The sequence below is a fragment of the Labrus bergylta genome, chromosome 11 (genome assembly GCF_963930695.1).
Source record: "Labrus bergylta chromosome 11, fLabBer1.1, whole genome shotgun sequence".
In the NCBI taxonomy this organism is placed as follows: domain Eukaryota; kingdom Metazoa; phylum Chordata; class Actinopteri; order Labriformes; family Labridae; genus Labrus; species Labrus bergylta.
This window is the reverse complement of record NC_089205.1, coordinates 24,959,665-24,982,551: the sequence shown is the minus strand read 5'-3', so window position 1 is coordinate 24,982,551 and position 22,887 is coordinate 24,959,665. Positions and strand designations below refer to the sequence as shown.

The window sequence follows — 22,887 nt, the reverse complement described above, 5'->3', positions numbered from 1 at the left end:
TTTAACTATTATGCTCATCCTTTGAAGTCTCCCCTATTAACTAAATTTGTCGGGTTCACTATGTTATTCCTCGTAAGTATCTCAAACATTCTATATTTCAAATATTTTTAAGACATGTTCCAGTGACATTTCAAGAGGAGGGACTACTCACAACATTTTAAACACATCCAATCGCATAGCTCATTTGAACAACAGACACAAAAAAGTAAGGAAACAATTCATTTGAAAATTCAGTTGAGAACAGCGATAGAAGAAGGCGACAGATTATTAAATCCTATTGATCACTGTCGTTCAAAACCGTTCTCCTTGGAGCTCCCTACTTGTATCTTAGAAAAGCTGAGCCCCCCTCAGGACCCACACGGTGATACATGGCTGTCAAAAATAGACCTGAGATCTTGGAGTCAGACCCCAGGCTGGGAACCCATTCTGTATAGATTATAAACTCTTTACACAGTGAAAGTGTTGATTAAAAAAATGAACATTTACAGGGCATTAAAAGTATTAAACCAGAAAGCCTGTCTTTACAACTCAGGATATCAATCAGCCATGTGTAGAAGCTGCTTTGGTCCCAGTAATAAAGATGACCTGGTTTTAGTTTGTATGTTCCACAAAACCATCTTGAGGACACATTTCAGTCTTCACAGAATTTGCATTCTATTATTCACATTATTTCAGTAAATTCAGTATCTACAAACACAGTGCCTCCCTAAGCCATAAATCTGAGCTGGAAGCCTTGAATCGTGATGTCATCAGGTGACCTTTTTGGAGCTGATCCAGCGAAACTGCATTAATGAATGACGCTGTGGGCTCAGAGGATTTTCGTGTTAAATTTTGCATCCAAATGAGTTTTCTTTGAATGTGAGGCTTTCAGCTGTGATTCAGAAAACTTCCCCTCGTCCCAGTGAAAATCTCTGTGGGTGCCGTCACACAGTCCCCGGAGTTGTGTCATTATTTACTGTCTATGAAGCAGCTCCAGGATTTGTCTGTGAATGACATCATCAGTACAGTTTGTCTCTCTGCTTTTCACGGAGACTCAATGCACATTCTTCAGCTGTGTGGAGTTCAATGACATGTGCCAATAATGGAGCTTTATGTCCCTTTAAATAGTCGGAAACCTACATTCAAGTAACAATTATCAATAATGAGTCATAGTCAAGAAGTTAAAAGTCATTTGGGGACATCAAGTTAACCTCCCACTATTACACTTGATATGTCCTTATTAAGTGCATGTATCCCTCAAGGCATTGTAACAAGACCACCACAGTTTTCCTGTTTTCCTCGATAATAACACCAACTATGTGCAAATGACATTAAGTCTGTAGAATAAATGTTTTATCAGAGTGAAGATGACTTAATTGTCATTTGTGTGTCGATCCAAAGCTGCTATAGTGCTGCACAGCATTTACTCAGGATGCTTGTTGTGGTAATGAAATAAAAATGGTATCCTGTCAAACTGTATCAGCTCCTCTCTTTAAAAGCAAGTACATACTCGTGTAATGGATTATTTCCTTAGACTAAAATAGAGATTTTCTGGTTGTATATCTGCTGGGTTAATGGATTTCATTCGTATTACATTATGCATATCTGAGCCAAATCAGAGGAAGCAGAACTATAAGTGACTAGATGAGCTTCATGTTGATTTCATGTTTTTACCTTTTTCAACCTCTGACTTTTTCCTCCAAGTTCTGTCAGATTCATAGTATACTTAGGGTGAAAAAAACCCACTTAACATTATTATATCTACAAAATGATTAAAGTTTGATATTTGAATTAGCTTTTAATATACCGTACTAATTTGATCCCAGAGGGGTTTCAACAAATTCTGAATTCATAGACATCTTTAGTTAGCTTACTTGAGCATTTTTCTGAAATTTTACTCTTGAAAAGTTTCAGGCAGCCTGCCCAATATTCTTCAGCTGCTTGTTAACTCGTTTAGAGTACAGCAAGTTTCCTCTCAGATGGGAGATGGGGGTGGAGGTGGGGGGGGGGGTCTCAGGAGGCGAGCCATGATCTAGAAAGGAAACGCCAAGATGGAGGAGAGACCCAATACTAGATGATGGTTTTTGCCTTTTGTAATTTGACATAATCACGTATTTACAGAATACACAAAAGAGTGGAAGAAAACTGACTGGTGACAGGAAACATGGTGATAAAGATTGCACAGATCGCAGAATTTAACGTCATCATCACACCCTCCCACTCGCTCGTGGGGACTTTGTCCTGAAAAATCCCTGCTGCTTTCACACATCCCCACATACCAGACTTCTTGAGAACATTTGACAAGGGGGATGGCTGGAAAATGTGGATAAAGTCGGGGTGCTGTTTGTATTTTCACCCCAAAAATATCAGGAGTTTGTGCATGTGTCAATCGGGCTTCATTTAAAAGGAAGAAACATCCTATGCAGATCTATTCACCGACCTTTCTGTGCAGAATGCACTATTTTAAGTTTTTGCATTTATAACTTCATATTTCTGTTTAAGTTTCCTATAATCTGATTTCCAGTTTGTTCTCCTTACTTAAAAAGAAGCAAATATAGGCTAATTCATTATTGAACTGAATAACTATCTAAAGATAGCATCTTGTAAACATGAGATTAAATGTTGTATGAGTCATTCCCATTGCACCGCTTAGTGTACGGTACAAGGGAGTTCCAGGAAAAACACTAGATTTAGCTTTTAGAATGAAATGTAATGTTCTATAGATGTTTGCATTAATGCAGAACTCCCACAGATCTGTGTGGTCCCGCTGCAGGTTTAAGTGGTGAAGATAGATTTTAAAAGCAATATGTTTCCTTGCGTGTAATGAAAAAATGATGAATGCAGTTGACATGATATTTTCACTGGTGAGCTGAACCATATTCAGACATTTAAAAAATAAATAAATAGGAGATGGTGTAATTTAAAGCTACAATATGTAACTTTTTCAACCAATGATTTCTGCAGCAACAATTCATCTCTCTTCCACTATTTGTTTTTGGATTGTGAGTTTCTGATATTGGAGCAGTTGAGGAGTCTATTGGCTGGAGCTTAAGAACCGATGGTAAAAATCTGAATGTAATTTATTATTGTGCTGCAGACAGGACCCGTTCTCAAACTGGATGAACACTGACACTTCTAACAGATTGGCTGCGTTGGTTGCATTCGCCAGCTGCTTCTACAACACCTTTGGTGGCTTTATAGATGCTGTTTACCTCATCCTTAGGCTGCATGCCATTTCTAAACAGACAGCTCATCACCATGAGTGGCAAGTGAGGGAGTGGGAGCCTGACCAACTGAGAGTGTTGATAGTGGGACAATTGTTACACTATCAGCCTCTAAGCAGAACGTTGCACATTATCGCTTCAGTACTATTTGAACCTTTTTGGAATCTGGTATGAATCTTCATTTTCTGCAGTTTCTTTCCTTTCACTCATACAGCTACAGGAGTTCCCCACCGAAGTTTGAGTGCTGGCCACTGTGAGGCTTGTCAGCACAAATGGAGGTAAAGTGCTCAAGGGCATGCTCAGTCGTGTCTGCTGAGGGGAATCAACTCAATAGAATTTAGTCAACCACAGAGTTTACTTCAGCCATATTTTCTCTGCCAGTCAAGGCTCTGAAAATGGGGAAATTACAATCAAAAGGCCACTTTCTCCAACCTTCACCAGCATCCCCTCCTGCACCATGGTGCCCCTTGTTGCTACTTTTTATAGAGCTTGCTTCAACATAACGAAGCTAAAGGCTAATCTGTGGAAGATTTCCTTCCAACAAAGGGCTTGTTTTGGTCAAAGGAGGGAAACTGTGGTGAGATAATCCCCTTATTATCATCTTTAAACGTCATCCCCTTGCACTGGGATTAAAACCTCCCGTGTGTGTAACAAGACACAAATTCTAAAGAGCTTAGAAGCTTGTGTAGGATGAAATACAGAAATCCCAAAGTGTTTGCTGTCCTCCTTAACTAAACACTTATAAAGTTAGCATATATGTTACAATAATTCAAACATGGCAGACATGCAAAAACTGTTAATTTGGCTGCACAGTTGACTGCTTTTGGAACTCATCTAGACTTCCAATTCAATTCAGAAATGGGGCTTGTTGGTCAACCTTTCATGAAGGTCAAGCTAATCTAAGACAAAGAAACTAAATATTCCCCTGCAGTAGTCACTTTTAACTGAGAGAACTGACTTTAAATTTTGTGTATCAAGTCGTCAGGCTCCCTGAGGATGCTGTCTCTATAAAACAAAGACTTCTATTGTGTGTGCTTTACCGCAAAACGCTTTTGTTCACTCTACAGACATTTAAAGAGAGTAAGTCAGCTTTAACCAAGTCTGGAGTCAGCAAAGTAACTTAAGGGGGAAAAGCACTCCAGCTCTTGTTTGAACATGATGACATGTACAATTGCTTGAACACTTACAGATGAAAGTGTATGGGAGAGAGGGGTTACAAAGAGCAACTATTGTCCAGGTCCAAGTGTCACTGTAAAATGAAGCTTTTGAAGTAGGTCAAGGTATGCTTGCGGGCGGCTCTCCAAATGAACTCCAACACTACTCTGGCATGAGGCGCCACTGTGTCCTTTTCTCTCCTGGTCTGTGTCCACCTACAGTGTATGCTTATTGAGCTTACCCTTATAAAACTTTGTAGCTGCACAGTGTTTGATTATTCACTGCATTTATTCATTTTTTTTAAATGCATATAAAATACTGTTAATATGCCAGAAATAGCCAGAAGACAAGTTCCATCTGTAGTCCCTTATATGGAAGGAGGGAGCATCGCTCTGTATAAGATCTACTCAAAATGATTTGGCTATTCATATTACAGCAACTATGAACTAGTCTTGTACAAAACATCTAATATACTCCCCTGTCTTCAAGGGTTCATGTCACAATATCCATAAATCAATGAGCAACCGCAGCAGAGAAGAGAACCACAGAGAGCAGTGAAATGTCACTCACCCACCGTCTCAGAAACATTGTTAGGATTATAAAGTTCAAATAACTACTGAGGAAAACGCAGATCCTTTCTAACTTGTGCTACTACATGTGCTAAAACTACTATGGATGGATGGTACAAAATTTTGATACAACAATATATCTACATCTTGACCTGTATGATACAGATATTCAATCACTGGTGCCAAATCAATCAGTCAATTAAAAAGGGTTACTATGGGACTTTCACAGCAGATTTTCAAACCAAAACAATGCTTTTATCAGACACACCTCCTTCATCCCTTTATCTTCAATACAAAAGAAAGCAAAAACGCTGTATTTAAAATGATCAAAAACTTAAAAATAAAAACCTCATGATGGAAAAACCACAGGAAATATGTGCTATCAGGAACAAGTGCTGCACTCGACGAAGATGGCACTTCCTCGATGCACAATATGTATGCTAATTGGAATCTGTGACAAGGTGAGACAGGGGGTTCAGAAAACGATAATTACAATCAGGATCTAGATTTATCTGGGTATTACATTAGTCATCATTGCCTCCGCTTGCCTTTGTGACTCAACCTGTGTTTCTCTTATCCCTCTGTTTAAAAATAAAGTGGCTAGGTGTATGACGTCTTTGTGTTGGAGCACGAAAAAAGGGAAACAAGCCAGTTAATCCACAATTTGATTAATTTAGCCTAAAATACCTGCTATTTAAGAGCTGATGAATAGCGAACATTTAAGTACTGCCACAGCTCCATAACAGCACAAAGCAAAGGCTCACTGTGCTGTGGAAGTGCAAACATCATTCATTTATTTCTTTTGTCACCGTCTGGTCTTGGAAAAAAATACACAATGATGAAGCTACCCGGGGCTGACAAGAGTGCAGCGTCTGTGCTAATGTTATCAGGCGATGCTTGTTTTTGTCCAGGCTCGGCCTGGCAAACATTGTCAGCATTAGTTTCCTGTGTTAACACGCCGTGTGGAAAACACAGACGCGAGACCAGGTAGAGGCGTTGCATTAAGAAGTGTCAGTGCACCTTGGTTCACCCTGCGCACTACCTCATTAATAACCATCTGGCTGTGCTGTGATCGCCTGGACAGAAGTGTGCCAGGATCCAGATTCACCGCCCCACTGATCTATGTGGGACACACCTGGAAATGCTGCACGGTGCTATGGAGAAGTGAAAAGCATTGTGCTGTTTTTCTAGGCTACTACTGTAAGGGAAACAAAGACATAAAAAAAATCAGCCTCTCTCAGATATACAGTTACTCTGCTGGACCAGATTCATTAGTTTCAATCTGCACAACAGTCTGTGTGCATTAGATGGCAGAAGAGTGGACATATGATATCTTTGAGTGGGTAGTTGAATTAGGATTATTTAGTCTATTTAATTGTGGGTTATTTATTTGTTTTTTCATTGCTTTGCATGTCATTTTCTGTCTTTTGTGTCATCATTGGTTGAGTCTTATTCCTATCTAACTGAGCCTTTTTTTCCATTCTCTGTATAGCTCTTGTAATGTGGAAAGCCTTTTTGTTTGTGAAGCCGACCCGATTCTATAGCTTTCTTTTTTTTTTTTTCTTTTTTTTTTTTTTAAATCATCTCCTTGAGGTATATATGTATGAGTGGAAAGTGAAAGCCACGTCCACAAATGACATGTCTTTGTGAGTTCTGAGAGACACTGTGCAGTGGAGTGGGGTGAACTTTAGGTTGTCTGAGTGCAGACCAGCTTTAGTTGGTATACACAAGAGACACATGTTCTCTGTCAGTGATAAATACTTGACAAGTGAAGAGTTTCACATCCAAAAACCCTGTAACTCTATTTAAGGTTATAAAAAAGTAGTTTAATGGCACTTTCAGTTTAGACAAAGGACCTATATTCACTGTATAATGACTAATACTTTACAGACAGATTTGTGTTACTATATATTTTATTTTTAATTCAGATGAGTCATTATTTAAAACTACTACTTTATTTTCAATACTTGTAAAATAACAAGTAGTATCTGATGTGCTACTTCCCTCCTCTTCTTCTTCCTCAGTTGTACTTGTCGTCTCGGAGACGTTCATATTCACTGTGGGTGGGTCGTGAATGATCTTAAGCTCAGTGTTCAGCTCTTTTTTCGATGACGAGACATCAAACTAGTCATTGCACTGTCAGACTGACAGCTGCAGCAGGATAACTGAATTGTTAATGTTTCAGTGTCACAGATTGTTGATATGTGGGACATGCTAATGTGAGGCTGTGTATGGCAGTAAAATGTAAAAAAAAATGTGGAGTCTGCACAGAGATCTCTTAAATTCCTGACAAGTTTACCGTATATGTTAAAAAAAATCTCTAAATGTAAGCCCATACATGGGGGTTGCCATATTGAAATGCTGATTCTACTAAACTTTAAGTCAGCCTAACAACAGTAAGAGAGCTGGAGCTGAGGTGAGAGAGTGAAAGGCTGAGTTAGACAAAAATCCACCACCTGTACAGTGTGTGCCGATAAAGACGTTGACTAATCAGACCAAAATCGTTTTGTTGTACCAGGGTGTTCACAACTTCTGCTGTCAAAAATGTACTTTTTATTGTGGGGTGTGTATGGGACGTCGGGGTCTTTTGCATCCAGCCTCAAGCAGACACTTGTGGAGCTGTAGTTTTCTGCACTTCCGCATTGCTTCATTTTACAACACTGAAAAGTTGCCGCTTGGGTGAGACAGCAAGAGCTTCAGATTATGTCTCTCGGTGTTTGGTTAGGCCTGAGGTTGAAAAGTATCCTTCCTGCTTTACAAAATGAGAAAAGCTTCATGAGTGCCGAGTTTGGTTTGAAAATGACCCTGGAAAAGTTTTGTCATCTCTTCTGCCAAGATACGCTGCTGCTGCTGCTGCTGCTGGATTGCAGTTCCTCCAACATGTAGCCAGGGGTTTGTACAACGACAAGCTGACCCATGCAGTCAAGAATACAGGGAAGAAAGGGACAGAGAAGGCTTCCTTTCCTCAGGGGATTTGTGGTGTTTTAATGTATGCAATGGGCTTCCGCTCACTTTCCATCACACTGCTCTATTTTCATGCTGCTGTTTGCAAGTGAGATGTAACAAAAGTTCACAGTGAGGTGAGAAGGGCGAGAACCTCTTTCCCAAAAGGAGAAATGTTTTCACCATCCCTTGCAGACAGCTGTCTAGACAGCAGACCTTCAGCTATTTAATTCTTTGCATCAGTGAGCATAGACAGTAAAAACTAAGAAGAAGCGATATAGAGTGTGGCCCCCTCATTTTTTAGTTATTTTTAATTTTTTATTTCCAGCTGAAGGGAAAGGGCTTAAACTCAAAGAGAACTCTGCCTGATCACATACGGTGAGCAACTTGCAAAAAGACTATGAAACAACTTATATATCAAGAAGACAACGGATCATTGTGTTTGTTTCTCTCTCACCAAATAACAGACAGCCTGATTGCCAAGTCACTAATTGTTTAACCCGCTGAGACGGCTGCTGTTGCATTCTGGGAGGACAGGGAGCAAATGAGGTGAGGCAAAAGACGAGAAGGCATAAATGATGGATGTGAGACTCCAACTCCTGCTGGATCTGGACATGCTTCCCTCAAACCTCTGCGCTGTCTGTGCCGCTGCATTAATGAGCTAAATGACAGACATCTTGAACGAAGATGAGAGAGAGTCTGCAAATGAGATCGAGGGAGAGAGAGAGAGACAAACAAAGAGGGCCGAGCATACATTCAAAAGGAGTTCAAGAAGAGTCGGAATGTGTCACATTAATGGAGAAGAGATATTATTATTTTTGGTTGAAAAGAATGGCAGTGTGGGAGACTAACAATGTCAGCAGGTCTTACTCTCATTACATGAAATGTATCCCATTAGTGCTGTTGGCATCCGTAAGTACAGGTGCTTTTCTTTAACACATTTTTCCGAGAATGTCAATTTTGCTTTTGGAGCCAGGTTCTCTTACAGAACTTAAAACCACACTATTGATTATGATGGCAGTAAAATGTCATGAAAGCAACACACAGGGGATTGGTTAAACGCAAATTAAAAATGATGTCCACATGCCTGTGCTGATCGTGGCTACACATTGGCGCAGCCGACATACAATACACTACGACATAAGATCTGTCTACTGTGCTTGTTGACATCAAGGTAGTAGAGCATTTGGGAAGTAGCAGCTATTACCTAGAGCTTCAGCACTGGCTAACGGCTGCGTTACTGTTTAGATTTAGAATTTGACTGGCATTACGGGCCTAATTTGATAAGAAATATTCAAACCAATTAGTAATTGTGGGGCTGACCAGAGAGGGTGTTGACTTTAATCGTGATCAGCTGATCGCGCACACCCCTACTTCAGTAGAAACTTCACCATAAGAAAATATTTGTGACAGTTTTTTCTCTGGCCCTTCCTGTCTGTAGAGGCTCCACTTTGCCTTCTTCTATGGAACATGATATTGTGATTAAAAGCTAAAGCATGATTGTATTAATGTGGGAAACATCTTGTTTTAAACATAAAGCTAACTGTCATGTTTGCTCAGTGTCATTGATTCACAGTCGCAGCAACACAATCTGAAGGCTGCAAGCCTAAATGACAATGTTACTATACACACAAACTCTTCACACCGTGTTTTTGGAGCACACACGTGTCACTTTCGTTCATGTGAACTGAATGCGAGACGACTTTAATGTTTGTTTGTCACGAACACATTTAAATATCTTCAAATATATATCAGAGCAACACTTTTTTTGTTTTCATTTGCTTTGAAGGTTTGAGAATTTTTTAGTTCACAAGCTCTGGAAATAAGCCATGCAAACATTGGATATTGCTCCAGCTTTTTCTGTATACAAATACATTTAACGGTGACAAATGACTGATAACCCATCTCATTAGTGCTGTGTGTGCCACTCACAATCTGACTGATTCCATGAAACGTGTGATTTGCTTTTTTTCCCAGCACCAACCCTGCAACAGTCTCATAGTATGAGGGGGAACTTTGAAGAGCTGTGAGAGACTGCAGGCAATTAGAGAGTGTTGAAAAAGCAGGAAGTGATAGAAACTGACAACATGTAGCAACACCACATGCCCTATGTCACGTATTTAAACATTATGTTTGTGATCGTACTGATGACTCTGTATCACACAGTCTGTTCTATAAATAAGAAGACATGCAAAGGCTCTGGCTGTTTTTTTACACCAATTACTGAAGAATAACAAAACCCACTGTACAATGAGACCTCTTATTTTTACACAAAATAGTTGTTTCTCATATTATCTACGCTTTTTAATCCAAACTGCAGGGATATCATCTAATGAGATTAGAGTTCTGTGCTTTTCTCCAGGATGGGTCTTCAAATGAGAGCTATGTTGATGTTGTTTTCTCTCTCTGCTTTTAGGCGCAGCTTTAATGAAGAAGCAGACCTGCTAACATTTTTGCAGAAGGGACCCTCTTTACAAGTATGGGGTCACCATGGAAACCATTTCTGCTCCTGTCTATCATCAGTGGCCTTTCAGGTAAGACATTCAAAAGCTAGTGTTCACTCGTAATTGTAGGAAAAAAGTTGTTTTCTTGAGCACTGGTTTAAGAAGAAACTGTACAGCACACAGTGAAATCTGCCGTGTACGTGGCAGTTGTAAATGTGATGCAGCCGGCAGAATCATCTTTTATAGATGTGAGAGCAGGCTTGTATTTTCACACTTGGCGGATGAAGCCACATCTTTGAAATGATGAATTCTGCACTTAAATCTGAGAAGGAGTGAAGACGCCACGGCTCATTGGTCATTTCTATTCTGTTTGGCTTCTGAGTCTCAGATTTCTGACAGGGTTTTCCACACCTTTTCAGCGGAGGTCTGCTGTGGCTGTAAACAGCGCAGACTCTCAGAAAATGCATCAGCCTGTGATAAAGGCTGCATTATTGCTGTAGTTTCACAGTCCTCTTTTTGTGACTGGTTTTTAATGGAAGTCCTGGTTGGCATGAGAAATACGACCTAATAGATACTTTTGTGCTTTGTCAAAAAAGAAAAACAACCCCTGAAACATGCTTATGAAACACACCTTTAAGAGTCTTCCTTTATTGCGCTTTAGAGCCCCAGTAGGAGTAAAACCCAAGCATGACACTGCTCTGCTCCTTACACTGAGTTTCCTATAGTATCTAGGAACTGCACAATTTGAAGTTCCAGATCAAGTATCTCTTTCAGTCAGTCTTGAGCATGTGCTTAGCGCTCTAATGGATTCTGCCCTTTTAATGGTTCTTTCAACCCACCAGACCAGGGTTCATGCACTGCGTGCGTCTCAGAGCTGCGCTCTGCGAGTCAGACGGAGAGCGCTGACCGCACTGGTCTGCTTGTTAAACTGTAACATTAAATGGAGACAACTGTTTCTCAAGTTTTTAGTCTGGTTTCCAGGGTCTGTTAGAGACTGAATAAATGACCGTCATCCTGAGAGAGGACAAACTGATTCTGTATATATTGTATGTTGGGTATGACGCTTTTAGTAAACTGTGATCACAAGCACTACAAATTCACCCATAGGGGTACCCAATGCTGCCCATAAGGGAGGATGAAGGGGAAAGTTTTCTGGGGCCGTGTCACATCGGGGGGGCCGTGTCACATCGGGAGGGCCCATGGAGGTCAGCAAAACAAACATGGTCCATCCTAATTTTAAGGAAGAATTACCAAATTTGATTTTTACACCTAAATACTCACCATTTCTTCTAAAACCCAAAAATACCCATTCCATCAATTGTCGCTTCAGTTAAATGTTGCCTATTTCAAAATGTTATCCCCCTTTTCTTAAAGTGACATGAGCTTTTTTGTTGTTGTTGCGCCCAGTGAACTTCACTGTTATACCAGTTATGTTGGGATGAGTATAGTCATGCCAGGACCTGCGCAAAGTTAAGTTAGCATGCCAGAAAAGGAGGGAGCTGGCTCGGACAGTTGACCCCGACAAGAACTTAATTCAGTTGGCTCCAAAGGCTGATGGGAGCCAGGCAGAGGGAGCTAATGCTAGCCATGAGGCTAGCGCGTCAACTACTGAGAGAAAGTGCACACATTGATTTAAATCATATACTGGGAATGCTTAATTCACCGGGACTTTCAGAGGCCAAGCTGATTCTGCAGGTGGGCCTGGGGGGTACCTACCATCTTAACATGAAGGAGATTTGAAAGGTGACATTTTGCATGCCCCTGGTTTATGGCATGTTGTGTTGGCTTTATGTCATGGCAAACATCAGACTTTTAAAGGGCAAAATAAAGGAATGAAGGTTATTCATTGTGACCCTGGCTCTCTGTAACCTCTTACATTGTCACACTGCTGCTCTTTGAGTCTGTGACTCTGCACTGCCTGGCCTTGCATAAGAAAAACATTTATGTTCATAGGTTTATGCCTGTTGACCATATAGTGCATATTACAATGATATATTTCGACCGCATTCTTCTTAATTTTATTGGGAATTCTAATAGCAATTATTATTTTTACACAAACTGTTTCATAAGCAAAAATGGCTGGATGATTTATTCTTCTACAATCACGGTCGAAGGTTTTATGTTCAAAATAGTGTTTTTAGTGTTATTCAACATCTTGGTAGTTAATTTGTTGGCCACTGCTGCAGCCTGCACCACTGGGTAGTAACAGTTTGTGCTTGCATGGACAAGATAAGAAGCAACAATGCAGTATAAACAAACAGCAAAGCTTTTTCAATATGTCACATCATTCTTTGCAGGTAAAGAGCAGAATAAAGCCTCTATAGAATACTGTGTACAGTAAACTACTCTATGTATTATTCCCTGTGTCTGTACCAAAAGGGGAGACTGTTCTATGGTTTTATTTGCATGAGCACTCGGAGGATTATTGTAGTCTAATCATGAGCATTTTAAGCAGTTGTCTTGAAAGTGTAAATCTCACCTCCCCATGGAGTTGGTGAAAGGGATTTTAGAGAGGCGTGGGGATGTGTGGGAGAAATCAGGAGAAATATTGACAACACAAGCTCACTACTTATTTCAATCATTATCCATGTAGCGAGGTTTTATCAAGTTTACCCTTCATTCAAATTATGTACCACACAAAAATATATAGATTCAAAAGAAAGACATTCTGCTGCTCTCTCTTACAGGCACATTCAAACAATCAACTTACAAAACAGTATAGGACACACTGCTTAAAGCCCCTGTGATGAGTTTTTAACTGGTTATGAAATTGACTGAAATTGTTACCAGTGTCTCTAAATGATCCACAAAAGCAAGTGAGACATTCATTGACAAGATTGATTATTTCTATCCAGTTATTTTAAATGCCTGAAACTTCGGTGTCAAAGAGACTCTTCATGAGTGAAATATTTGACTGCTAAAGACGGGAGTATTCAATTGTTTTGTTAAAAGATGCTACTTGGGGGACCAGCCGTGATGTCCGCCACCCAATGTACGGAGGCTATGCGGTTCTCGTCGTAGCGGAAGTGGGTTTGAATCTGCTCAGCTCTTTGCTGCATGTCAACCCCCACTCCCTGCTACCAACATTTCCTTTTTCTCTTCAGTTTTAATATCAAATCCAAAAATGCCAAAAAATACAACTTAAAATGGAAAAAAATATGCTACTTGCACAAAAACAGGACAAATCTGCAAAGAGATGGAATGTACTGCTTTGTCCACAGGGGCCGCCAAAGTACACATAAACCGAAAGGATGTTGAATGAAAAACTTAAACCAGAGATAATCTCTCTTTATAACCAGAACCAAAGACACTTTCAACCATAGACCATAGACCATAGACCCATTTCACAGGTCCTGCTGCTTCAGTGCTGCAGTGTATAACAGAGAGTGGTGGATATTTGCAAAATTGTGATAATTGCACTTCTGACAGCTCCACTGCTTTGTCTTGTACAGCTCTTGAAACAGATAAAGGCATGATGGAGTAAAATGTATTTCTTCTCAAGGCAAATTGAAAGCCAGCATCATTATCTAGCTGTCACATACTGTGCTGGTACCCTCTTAAGAGCATAAAGAAACTCTCTTTTTTTTTCTTAATCAGCTTTTAAGAATTGAACAAGATAACATGATTTGGCCCACACAATGTGTAAAAATATTTTGTCAGTCGAAGTCAATCAGATTGCAGAATGAATGAGTCAGACTGACACACATTCAAAGATAATAAAAAGAAAAATAAATTCAATGGCAGTGTAGCCGCAAAGTGCAATGACTATTGAAAGCTATTCAGACCAACACAGGCACTTAAGAGATTCGTGAAAAGGCCTCATCTGTGGTGGGTGTCTGTCTGCTTGATGTGAGATAATAGCAAAGGCCATGGCTCCTACTGCAGGTGATGGTGAAATAAATGGAAACTTAATGGAATATCAACAGACTCTTGAATACCAATGTCCAATGTGGGACTCAATTGCAAATGATCTACAGCACTGTAAAGTGTTTATGTTCTCATGTGTATCATCTCTTATGTATCATTACTCGACAGTATGCATTAAGATCTTTGTAGAGTCAGTAACATGATGTGAACAGTTCTCCTAGTTAAAAGTAAAAATGGAAATCAGGAGGTATTTTCCTTGAAGGTTTCCTGACACAGAACAGTAGACCGCTCATGCATTGATTTATTTTTATGTCTTGTTAAACATTCAGTTACTTTTTTTTGTTTAAACATTTCAATCTTGATGTTTTTTGTCATAATTTAGTTTTATATGTACTCATACAGCTTACTCAACACCTTCTTTTTTTTAAATCACAAGAAGTACTCACCTCTTCCTGGTTGCTTCTCCAGTAGGGGGCGGAGTCAAAAGAGTTTGGAAGCCAGAGCACCTGCTCATCAGCTCCAGGAATAAACCATTTAAACCAGAAGGGAGGGGGAAGTACAGGCTTCAATAATGTTGACTTCAGTTATTTATTTTATTATTCATGTTTTATGTGTTTTCATTAAAAAAAAACGTCTTTATACTCTGTGTTGTGTTAGATTGGTTTGATTTCACATTAGTATTATCATATGGTCGTCTTCCAACCTAAGTGGTCTGGTCTCCCTAATTATCTCAAACAGGGAGGCTATAAAATCATCTCTTGGTGTTAGTCTGATGGGGACTGTATGAAAGAGAATTTATGCTGCAAGTTGAGCTTTGCATTTTAACACCGCCTCGTCTCTCTGTAGAAAAAAACCTCAAAGCCTTCACTGGACCAAGTAGAGGTTCATTTAAATGTTTTACATTGGACATCCAGACCACATTTTTAACTCCCCCTTCACTCTATCCTGGCCCTGTTTCTGACCCTACTCAATATTATCATCATATCATGGTGAGTATCATCACTAACTAAATGTATATTCCTGATTAAGCTCAGCATTCATACCATGCATAGCTCTGAAACATAGACACAAAGATGATTCAGTATAAGAACAGATATTTGTATTAAAGCTTGAGCTAAACTTCTGCAATCATCTCATTTGAAAAAAAAAAAGACCAACATGGTTAAGCTGTTGATTTGAAATCAAGACTTCAGTGAGTTCATCAGGTTTATAAACAGGACTTTAGTGGCTTGTGCAGTTAATTTGTTTCAGCTGAGTCCATTCTGTCCATTGATTTTTTTTTTTTTAATCTTAGGAGTTGGTTCCAGGGTACCTTGGGTGCATAGAGTTGACAGAATTTGCTCTACTTGTTCATTATTTGTATCTCTGCTCTCTGTTACCTCATTCACCCCAGTTGTCTTTCTGCTTCCCAAAATAATTGCCTCCCAGAAAATGTGGTGTCTCTCGCAGGACTTTTCGGGTTTTATTCCTGGATTGATTTTTCCACCTTGGTATTGCATGTTGAGAGAAATACTGTATGTGACCGTGTCCACTTTACAGAATAGTCATTTAAAAGGTGAATACATTTCCTGAAGCACCAACAATTAAAAATCGCAGGTTTAAGACAAATAGAAGCTCATAAATGAAGTCTCCAATTAAGAAAACTGTGTATCTGAATGATGTCACAGGAACTGAGACTCCCCTTTGGGGAGTTCTGTTCATGTTTTTTGCTGTCAATCAAATGTGATGAAATGCAAATTATTAAATGGCAAGTCATTAACCTTTGAGCAATGATTATGTCTCCAAACAATTTCCATTGAACGAACATTAAATCTCACTCACACTGGTTTCACATTAGCATGCTGTAAATGCATGTCCGGTTTAACAACGGCTGTTTTCTCTGCACACATCCCAGTGAAACTGTCGTCTGAGATTGTGTGGCAGCTTAATGCACAAGCGTGTGGAGTTTATGTTGAACTGATTTATTACAGTTTAAAACATTTACTGGAATCACATTCATTAAAACAACTAACCCAGTGCAGTTTTTATTAACATTCTGACATCGCAAAAACTAATGGTAATAATGTCTCTCATACTGAAATATCCCATTGTGTTCATTGATATAAAGGTTTGCAGATTACACAGTAAAGTCATTTGCGACTGGAGCGTATGCTCAGATGACTTTGATAACGTCTTGTTCGTGACTTGACGAGTCGATCATTACACTGGTTACTAGACAGACTAAATTCAGTTGATTGACACACACACACACTCACACTCATACTCACACACTCACACATTTGTCATTCCTGTCATTATCCATCCTCTCATCTAAAGCTAAGCAAGACCCCGATAAAACTGAAGACCATCAGTTAGATTAAATTTGTGTTGCAAATGTTTCTACAGTCCTGATACCACCATGCTCTTGATTTTAAACTGTAAAAGGAAAATAATCGGTTTACATATGTAAGACAGCACAGTGTAGAATTTGACGTCCACAGATTTGATGATCTCATGAGAATTTTTCCTTTTGCCCAACAATTACTTTTGTTGGACCATAGGTAACAAAGAAAATAGATAAAAGGAAGGGTTTTTTCCCCATTCTACTCAAAACAGCGCTGAGAGCTGAGTGTTCTCCAGTCAGGAATGTGTCACATTTTAGTAAAAGTGCTGCACTTCAAACTGGTTTTCAATATTATCAGCAGCGGGAGCGATGGCAGCCACTCCCGGGGGTGTGAGGCAGTCTTTGTCTATTATGATACTTTTGACATGATGGCTTTTGTAATGGATTTTTGACCTACTGTTCTGTGTGAATATGCTAAAAAAAAACATCACTTTGAAGAGAATAGGTGCCATGTAATATTTGTTTCTTCTTTGCACCTATCTCTGCAGCACAGTCCCTTTTTTGTTCCATAGTTATTTAAATCACACTGACAAAGAGAGGCCAGCACAATTAGATTTCACTCATCTCTAAAAGTGGGCCGGGCTGGCATGTTGTCTGGGGCTATTTTTTTTCCTCTCCCTCTAGTCTGCCTCTGATTGAAATATGATGTTGCTCTCTGTGTTAAGTGTGGAATAGTAATTTAACTGTTCCTCGTCTGACTCTCAGGTTCCTCAATATTAAAAGCAGGTTGCAGGGAATATCGATGTGCGCCGCTGTATAAGTGATGCATGAAGTCATTTTCACCAAGGGCGAAGGAGTCATACACCAGAAATATGGCTGCATGTGAGAAATGGATGAGTATTTGCATGCATTCCTTGGAGCTGGACCATGCAATGAATACATTGCTGTGATTGCATACCTTGATAAATAAACATTAAAATGCAGAGCTTTGTTAAAAGTCACTCTGAAGCCTTCGAGGTAAACTTTCTAATGCACAATAAATAAAGAATAAATAGTTGTTCTGCAGGTTATCAACACTGTACATAAAAATACACACATCTATTTATGGTCCCACCATCAGGGGATGATGGACTTTCTCCATCTGGCAGGAGAACCTGAGCTCTGAGGGCCTCTCCTACACTCAAAGCTTGAGCCCAGGAACTGAAATACAGAGGAGAAAAAAGAAGTCATTGTTGATTTCTGCAGGCATGAAGCGTTGGACGCAACATTCAAGTCTTGGCAGTCACACTCCCGTTCGAGGGTACAGCCATCAACACTACAATCAGTACCCTGGGATTTTTTGAAAATGTGTTTCAGAGTGCATGAGAACATACAATGAGCCTGTGTGCTGACGCCAAAGCCTGTGAAATAGAGTCTAACATGTGCCGCACAGTCTGATTTGCCAATTAGAAAAGTTTGTCACGCTTTGCTTATTATTTTAGATACAGAAGATAGAAATGGAATTTTAGATCTGAGGCATGTCTCATCGTGCTCCTGGTCATGCGTTCATTTTATCTTGTAACTTTACTTTCCTAATGTTTCTGAAGCTTCACATCCCATCAGTATTTGGTCATTAGCCTTGTCACAATTCACAGGCAGCATCCCACAAAGTACAAAGTCCCAGTTTAAGAAAGACCTGGCCTTGGTAGACTGCATAGACTGCTCAGTCTGGTATATAGTGGATTTCCCATTTCCATCACCAGCTCTTCCTACCCTTACCCATCCGTTTCTAAGCCCTGCTCCTGTCGCCTAGCAACCTCAGCAGCTGCACAAGAACTAGCTAACTAACCGGTGTATTTTAAAGATAGTTCTTAATTTCTGCCAGCTCTTTTCTCGTGATATGTTGGGCTCAGAAGGCTGCACTGGATGGCTCCTTTATTGGCAGAGGAAACTAGGATGTTATTGTCTGCCACATTTTATGAAGCATTAAACATTGGAAGCATGCCCCACGCCTGTTTTGTTTCACCTGTCCATTGTAACCTGTCTGCCTCAGAGTATTTAGTCCATTTCTTCGCGTTTTTTTTTTTAGCTTCTCTTTGCCCAAATGTCATGTGTCCCAGCTGTGTGTGTGTGTGTTTTCTGGTCGTATTCATTCTTACTGCCTGTCTTATTTTTATTTTTCAATTATTGGACTGCTTTCTGGTTTAACTCTGGCCTGCATCACCATTACGCAGGCTAATGCTTTCCCTATTCCAAATACCCTAATTTGAACGACACAAGCTCTCCATTAGCAGTCGCCTTTCAGGTCCAATCCCCTTTTGTTTCTGTTTCCACCATACGTGACTGTCCTGCCTCATTCAAACCATCCCATCTAATGTTCCAACTAACAGATCCTGCTGGATAGAGACTTCCTTACTTCCCATTAAGAGAAATGACAACATAATCCCTCCCATCGTTCATCACCACTGTGGCTTCATTGCGTCTCTGGCAAGGTTGAAGCGACTCACACAATCTCCCAAAGTACACCGAGGATCTAAAATAATGACGGGGTTTTAACAAGTAGTCCGCTGTGATATGAGGTGAGGTGAGGTTGCATATGATGTATGGATTGTTCGTTCTGTAATGATATTCAGCTGAATAAATGGTCTCAAGCATAATCAGCTTCAGTCAATATAATCTCCCTGTGAAGGTCTTCATTAATCTTACAGGCCATGGCTAATCATGTCGGTCTACTTGAGGCCCCATGAGCGTCTCACCTCTTTACTGTATGTTATTCAAATTAAATTGCTCACCATATTCAAGGGGCTGCAGATCAACCTGAGACTCGCACATTCTCTACTGTCATCTGCCAACCCAATGACCCAATACAAGTAGATGAGTTTCCCCAGGTCTCTCCTCTACTGCCTTAAAACATGTCCTCTTCCTTTAGTCTCACCTTTACCCCTGTGTGAGTGCTAGCATGTTGTGTCCGCACTGTAGGTCTCTATTCTGCATGAACACGTTCTAAAATGCTTGTTTCTACACTGAAAGGTGATCTCCATTAAAGGAAACACACAGTCTGGGATAAAAAAAAAAAAAGGACAAGGTAAAGGAACATATTGCGCTTTATCCTGAAGTCTAAAACGGCCTTTGTCTCCTTTGCTGATGTTATCGTTACGAGGGGGGGTGTTAAGACCTGACACGATCACTGATGGCATTGCTCTGTAGCTTCCCCGAAAGGCAGCAGGTGCAGCCTTTTTCAACAACAATGAGTGTTTCTGATTTTGCACCCTGTGAAAGATGAGGATCAGCGGGAACTGCAAGGGTCAGTGCTTTTATCAGATGAAGGTGACAGCTGACAAGAGCAAGTGCCTGTTGACTGCAGTAGTCAAACAAACAAAAAAGCTTCTTTCTTTTTTTTTTTTTCTTTTTTTTTTGCATTTGTCAGGATTCAGCTTCAGTTTATAAAATGTTGCTTTCCAGAGAAAAGAAACTTGCAGCTGACAAAACAGTTTGCAGAATAAATAGTCTCTCATTGACAGGGTGTCCCTGAAACATTCCATGACAGGTATCGAAAATATGTATACTCCAATGCTTCCACTGTAAATAGATTCACACGCTGCCATTTAACTGTGAGGTCGCACAAAATAGAATAACAGACAACTGCCACTTAAACTTATTGTAAAACCCGGAGTCTAAGTTGCACCCGTGTGCAAGACGTTTTCTATTTTTAAGGGTCACCCAGAGGGAAAAAAAGGTTTTAAGTGTTTTCCTGCAGGGCTATTTCCATTGTGTTCAGTCCACAATGGGAAGTTTCTATGCAGCTGTGTAGCTTTTTCTAGTACCATCTGTTTTCCCCACGGGGAGTTAGCAAATCCTGCTAGCTTCCGGTATGTTAGAAGAGCTCAAAGCCTGAGGAAACATTGACGGTTGTAAATTACTCACCCACAGCCCGCGGCCAATTTGACTTGAGTCTAGCTACCTAACTCTGCTGGTCACTTGGATGTCTTTTTAACTGAGAATGATTTTCAGTCAAACAAGGTTTATTTACCAAATAATATACACTGTTTTCTTTGAATGCATGATTATGATTTAATTGGGGGATAAATGCTGTTAAAAAGTGTTGTCAGATAGCTCGCAGTCGGTGATGGCACATGGCTCTGCATTTTATAACCCAGCTTTGTGTGTGTGTGTGTGTGTTCCTGGTTATATCCATTCTTACTGCCTGTCATATTCATTTTTTTTATTATTGGACTGCTTTCTGGTTTGACTCATTTTATACTGGTATATTGGTCGCACCATAATGTAATGGGGGGCGTTGGGGGAGCGGGCCTCTCTAAATATCCCATGTTACCATTTTCTCCAGTCAGGATCTAATACTGGCCGTCACTGAAGGTACACCCAGTGTCATCTCTGACTCTTATCACCCAATGTAACACGCTCCACCCCCACAGATATCAGGGTGGGAAAAGGAATCTATAATGCAGTACAATTAAGCAGTGCAACAACACGGCTTTCAAACTGACTCTTTATCTAATCAACACCTGCAACATAACTGAAAATGTCAGAATAGCGTCAATGTAAACACCATGTTCACACTGAAGAACGTCATGGCTTGGCTCAGGCACTCTGATTACTGTGCTTTTCCCCTTGTGCAGGCCTGGTACAACTTGCATGCAATTGTGTTGTTCCCAGTTTATGATTGGAGCCTCCGCTCTTTTCATTTTCATTTTCATTTTCATTCATGCTATGAACATTAAAACAGTTCTGGATATAACTTGATTCATGTAAGTCAAGATGTAAGCCAACATCAACAATACTGCATTCATTCACCAGCAACAAATAAGACCTGATGGTCTTCTTTACTTTGTTATTCTAAACATTATTGCTTTTTATATTGTCTGTGTGGCAACTTTCATTCAGGTGCAATGACATGTTAACATCTCCCACTTACCAAGAGAAATCGTCTATTTCGCCTTACAGTATTTTCAAACCTGACACATACACTCATGCAGCTGTCATATTTCAACAGTATCAACCTATTTCATAAAAAAGCTCTTTCCTTGTCATCACTCGCTGCTTCTCTAAACCACAGTGCTGCTGTCAGGAGCACAGCTGTCAGGCAGGGAGATGCTGAGCTGTGCAGAGTCATACTACACATGATTGCAACTTATCTCCTGGAAAGGTTTGTTTCACTTATTAAGTACTAGAAGTAGTTCACAATGAAGCATCAGTTTACCAGGATTTAGCATCATTATTCAAGTGTCACACACATTTAGGGGGGGTCTTAAAATTGTTTGAATGCATCTATTTAGACTTATACCTGCAAATATATTGATTTAAATCCCCCGAGGAGAGGTGGCAGCTGACACTGCTGAATTTCTTTGAAAGATTTTTGTGTGTGTGTCAGTGCTGAATTGATCAGAGGAATACTGTGATGCTGGTGGTGCTGTTATTTAGTGGTCATTTTCAAACAACCTTGAAATGGGATTCAATTAACAAAATGTGTAAAATTGACTTGGCTTGGGAGCTCCAGACCTCAATAAAGCCGATTCTCAGCCAGATAGACTGTTAAACTGACTACCAACCAACTACTAATTGCTTTGCTTAACAATTTTTAAACTCAGAAATACCTTTAATCTCAAATGGTTTTCTTTTTCCTGCCTTTCTGCACAATATGTAACTCTGTAATTGCTCGCTCTCAGTTTGTAGATATGAGTTTTTTGTTTTTTTTTTCAGCTGACAAGTCCCCAAGGACACATAATTATTTCTCAGTTGTGTTCAGCTCTTTCACACCACTTTATCATGTAGTGCAAAACAGTCCCGTCCCCCCTCTTGCAGAGCTCCGCTTTCGACTCCGGCTGTGCGTCGATTTTCTAGTCTTTTGGATTTCTCTTTAAGCATTACATCTGAGCAGAAATGCTTCCATATCATCTCTAATTTACAGCTTTCTGTTTCAGCCGGATTGTGCAGTGGCTTTGGTTCTGATGATCAGCTGTCCTGGGTGAAATGATTGTGTTTGTAATCTTGATCTGTTACATTCATAGATCATAAAAGACGACACATTGGCACATCACCCAACGTGAAGCGGACTGAATTCTTCAAACGACAGTGGGAGAAGAATATGGTGAAGGCAATGAGTAGTGACAGACTCAACACTAGTAGTTTACATTTCAGAGAGAGTGTTTTCTGAACCATCATTGGCTGTTTCACTTTAAAGGGAGCTGTTTCTCTCCTGTTCTGTTAAATACACTATTCCATTCATTGTGAGCCTTTGATAACAGTAACGTCTAAAGAGTGTCTTAGGCACCTCTTGAGAAGTGCATCTTTTTGCCTAAATGCATCATAGGTGAATTTACATGATAATGACTATATGGTAGATGCTCCAGGAAAATACTGACAGTTTCAAAAGCCAACCAGGAAAC

General features: G+C 40.0%; 1 protein-coding gene across 2 annotated transcripts in view; it reads left to right on the top strand.

The window, feature by feature from the left end:
• cntn5 (contactin 5) overlaps positions 1-22,887 on the top strand; it is a 110,616-nt gene that overhangs the window by 22,071 nt on the left and 65,658 nt on the right. For both annotated transcript variants that reach the window (XM_020634915.2, XM_020634916.2), the window contains exon 2: positions 10,287-10,404. In XM_020634915.2, coding sequence (XP_020490571.2) covers positions 10,350-10,404 — 55 coding nt within the window. In that variant the 5' untranslated portion in view covers positions 10,287-10,349. The remainder of the gene's footprint in view (positions 1-10,286; positions 10,405-22,887) is intronic.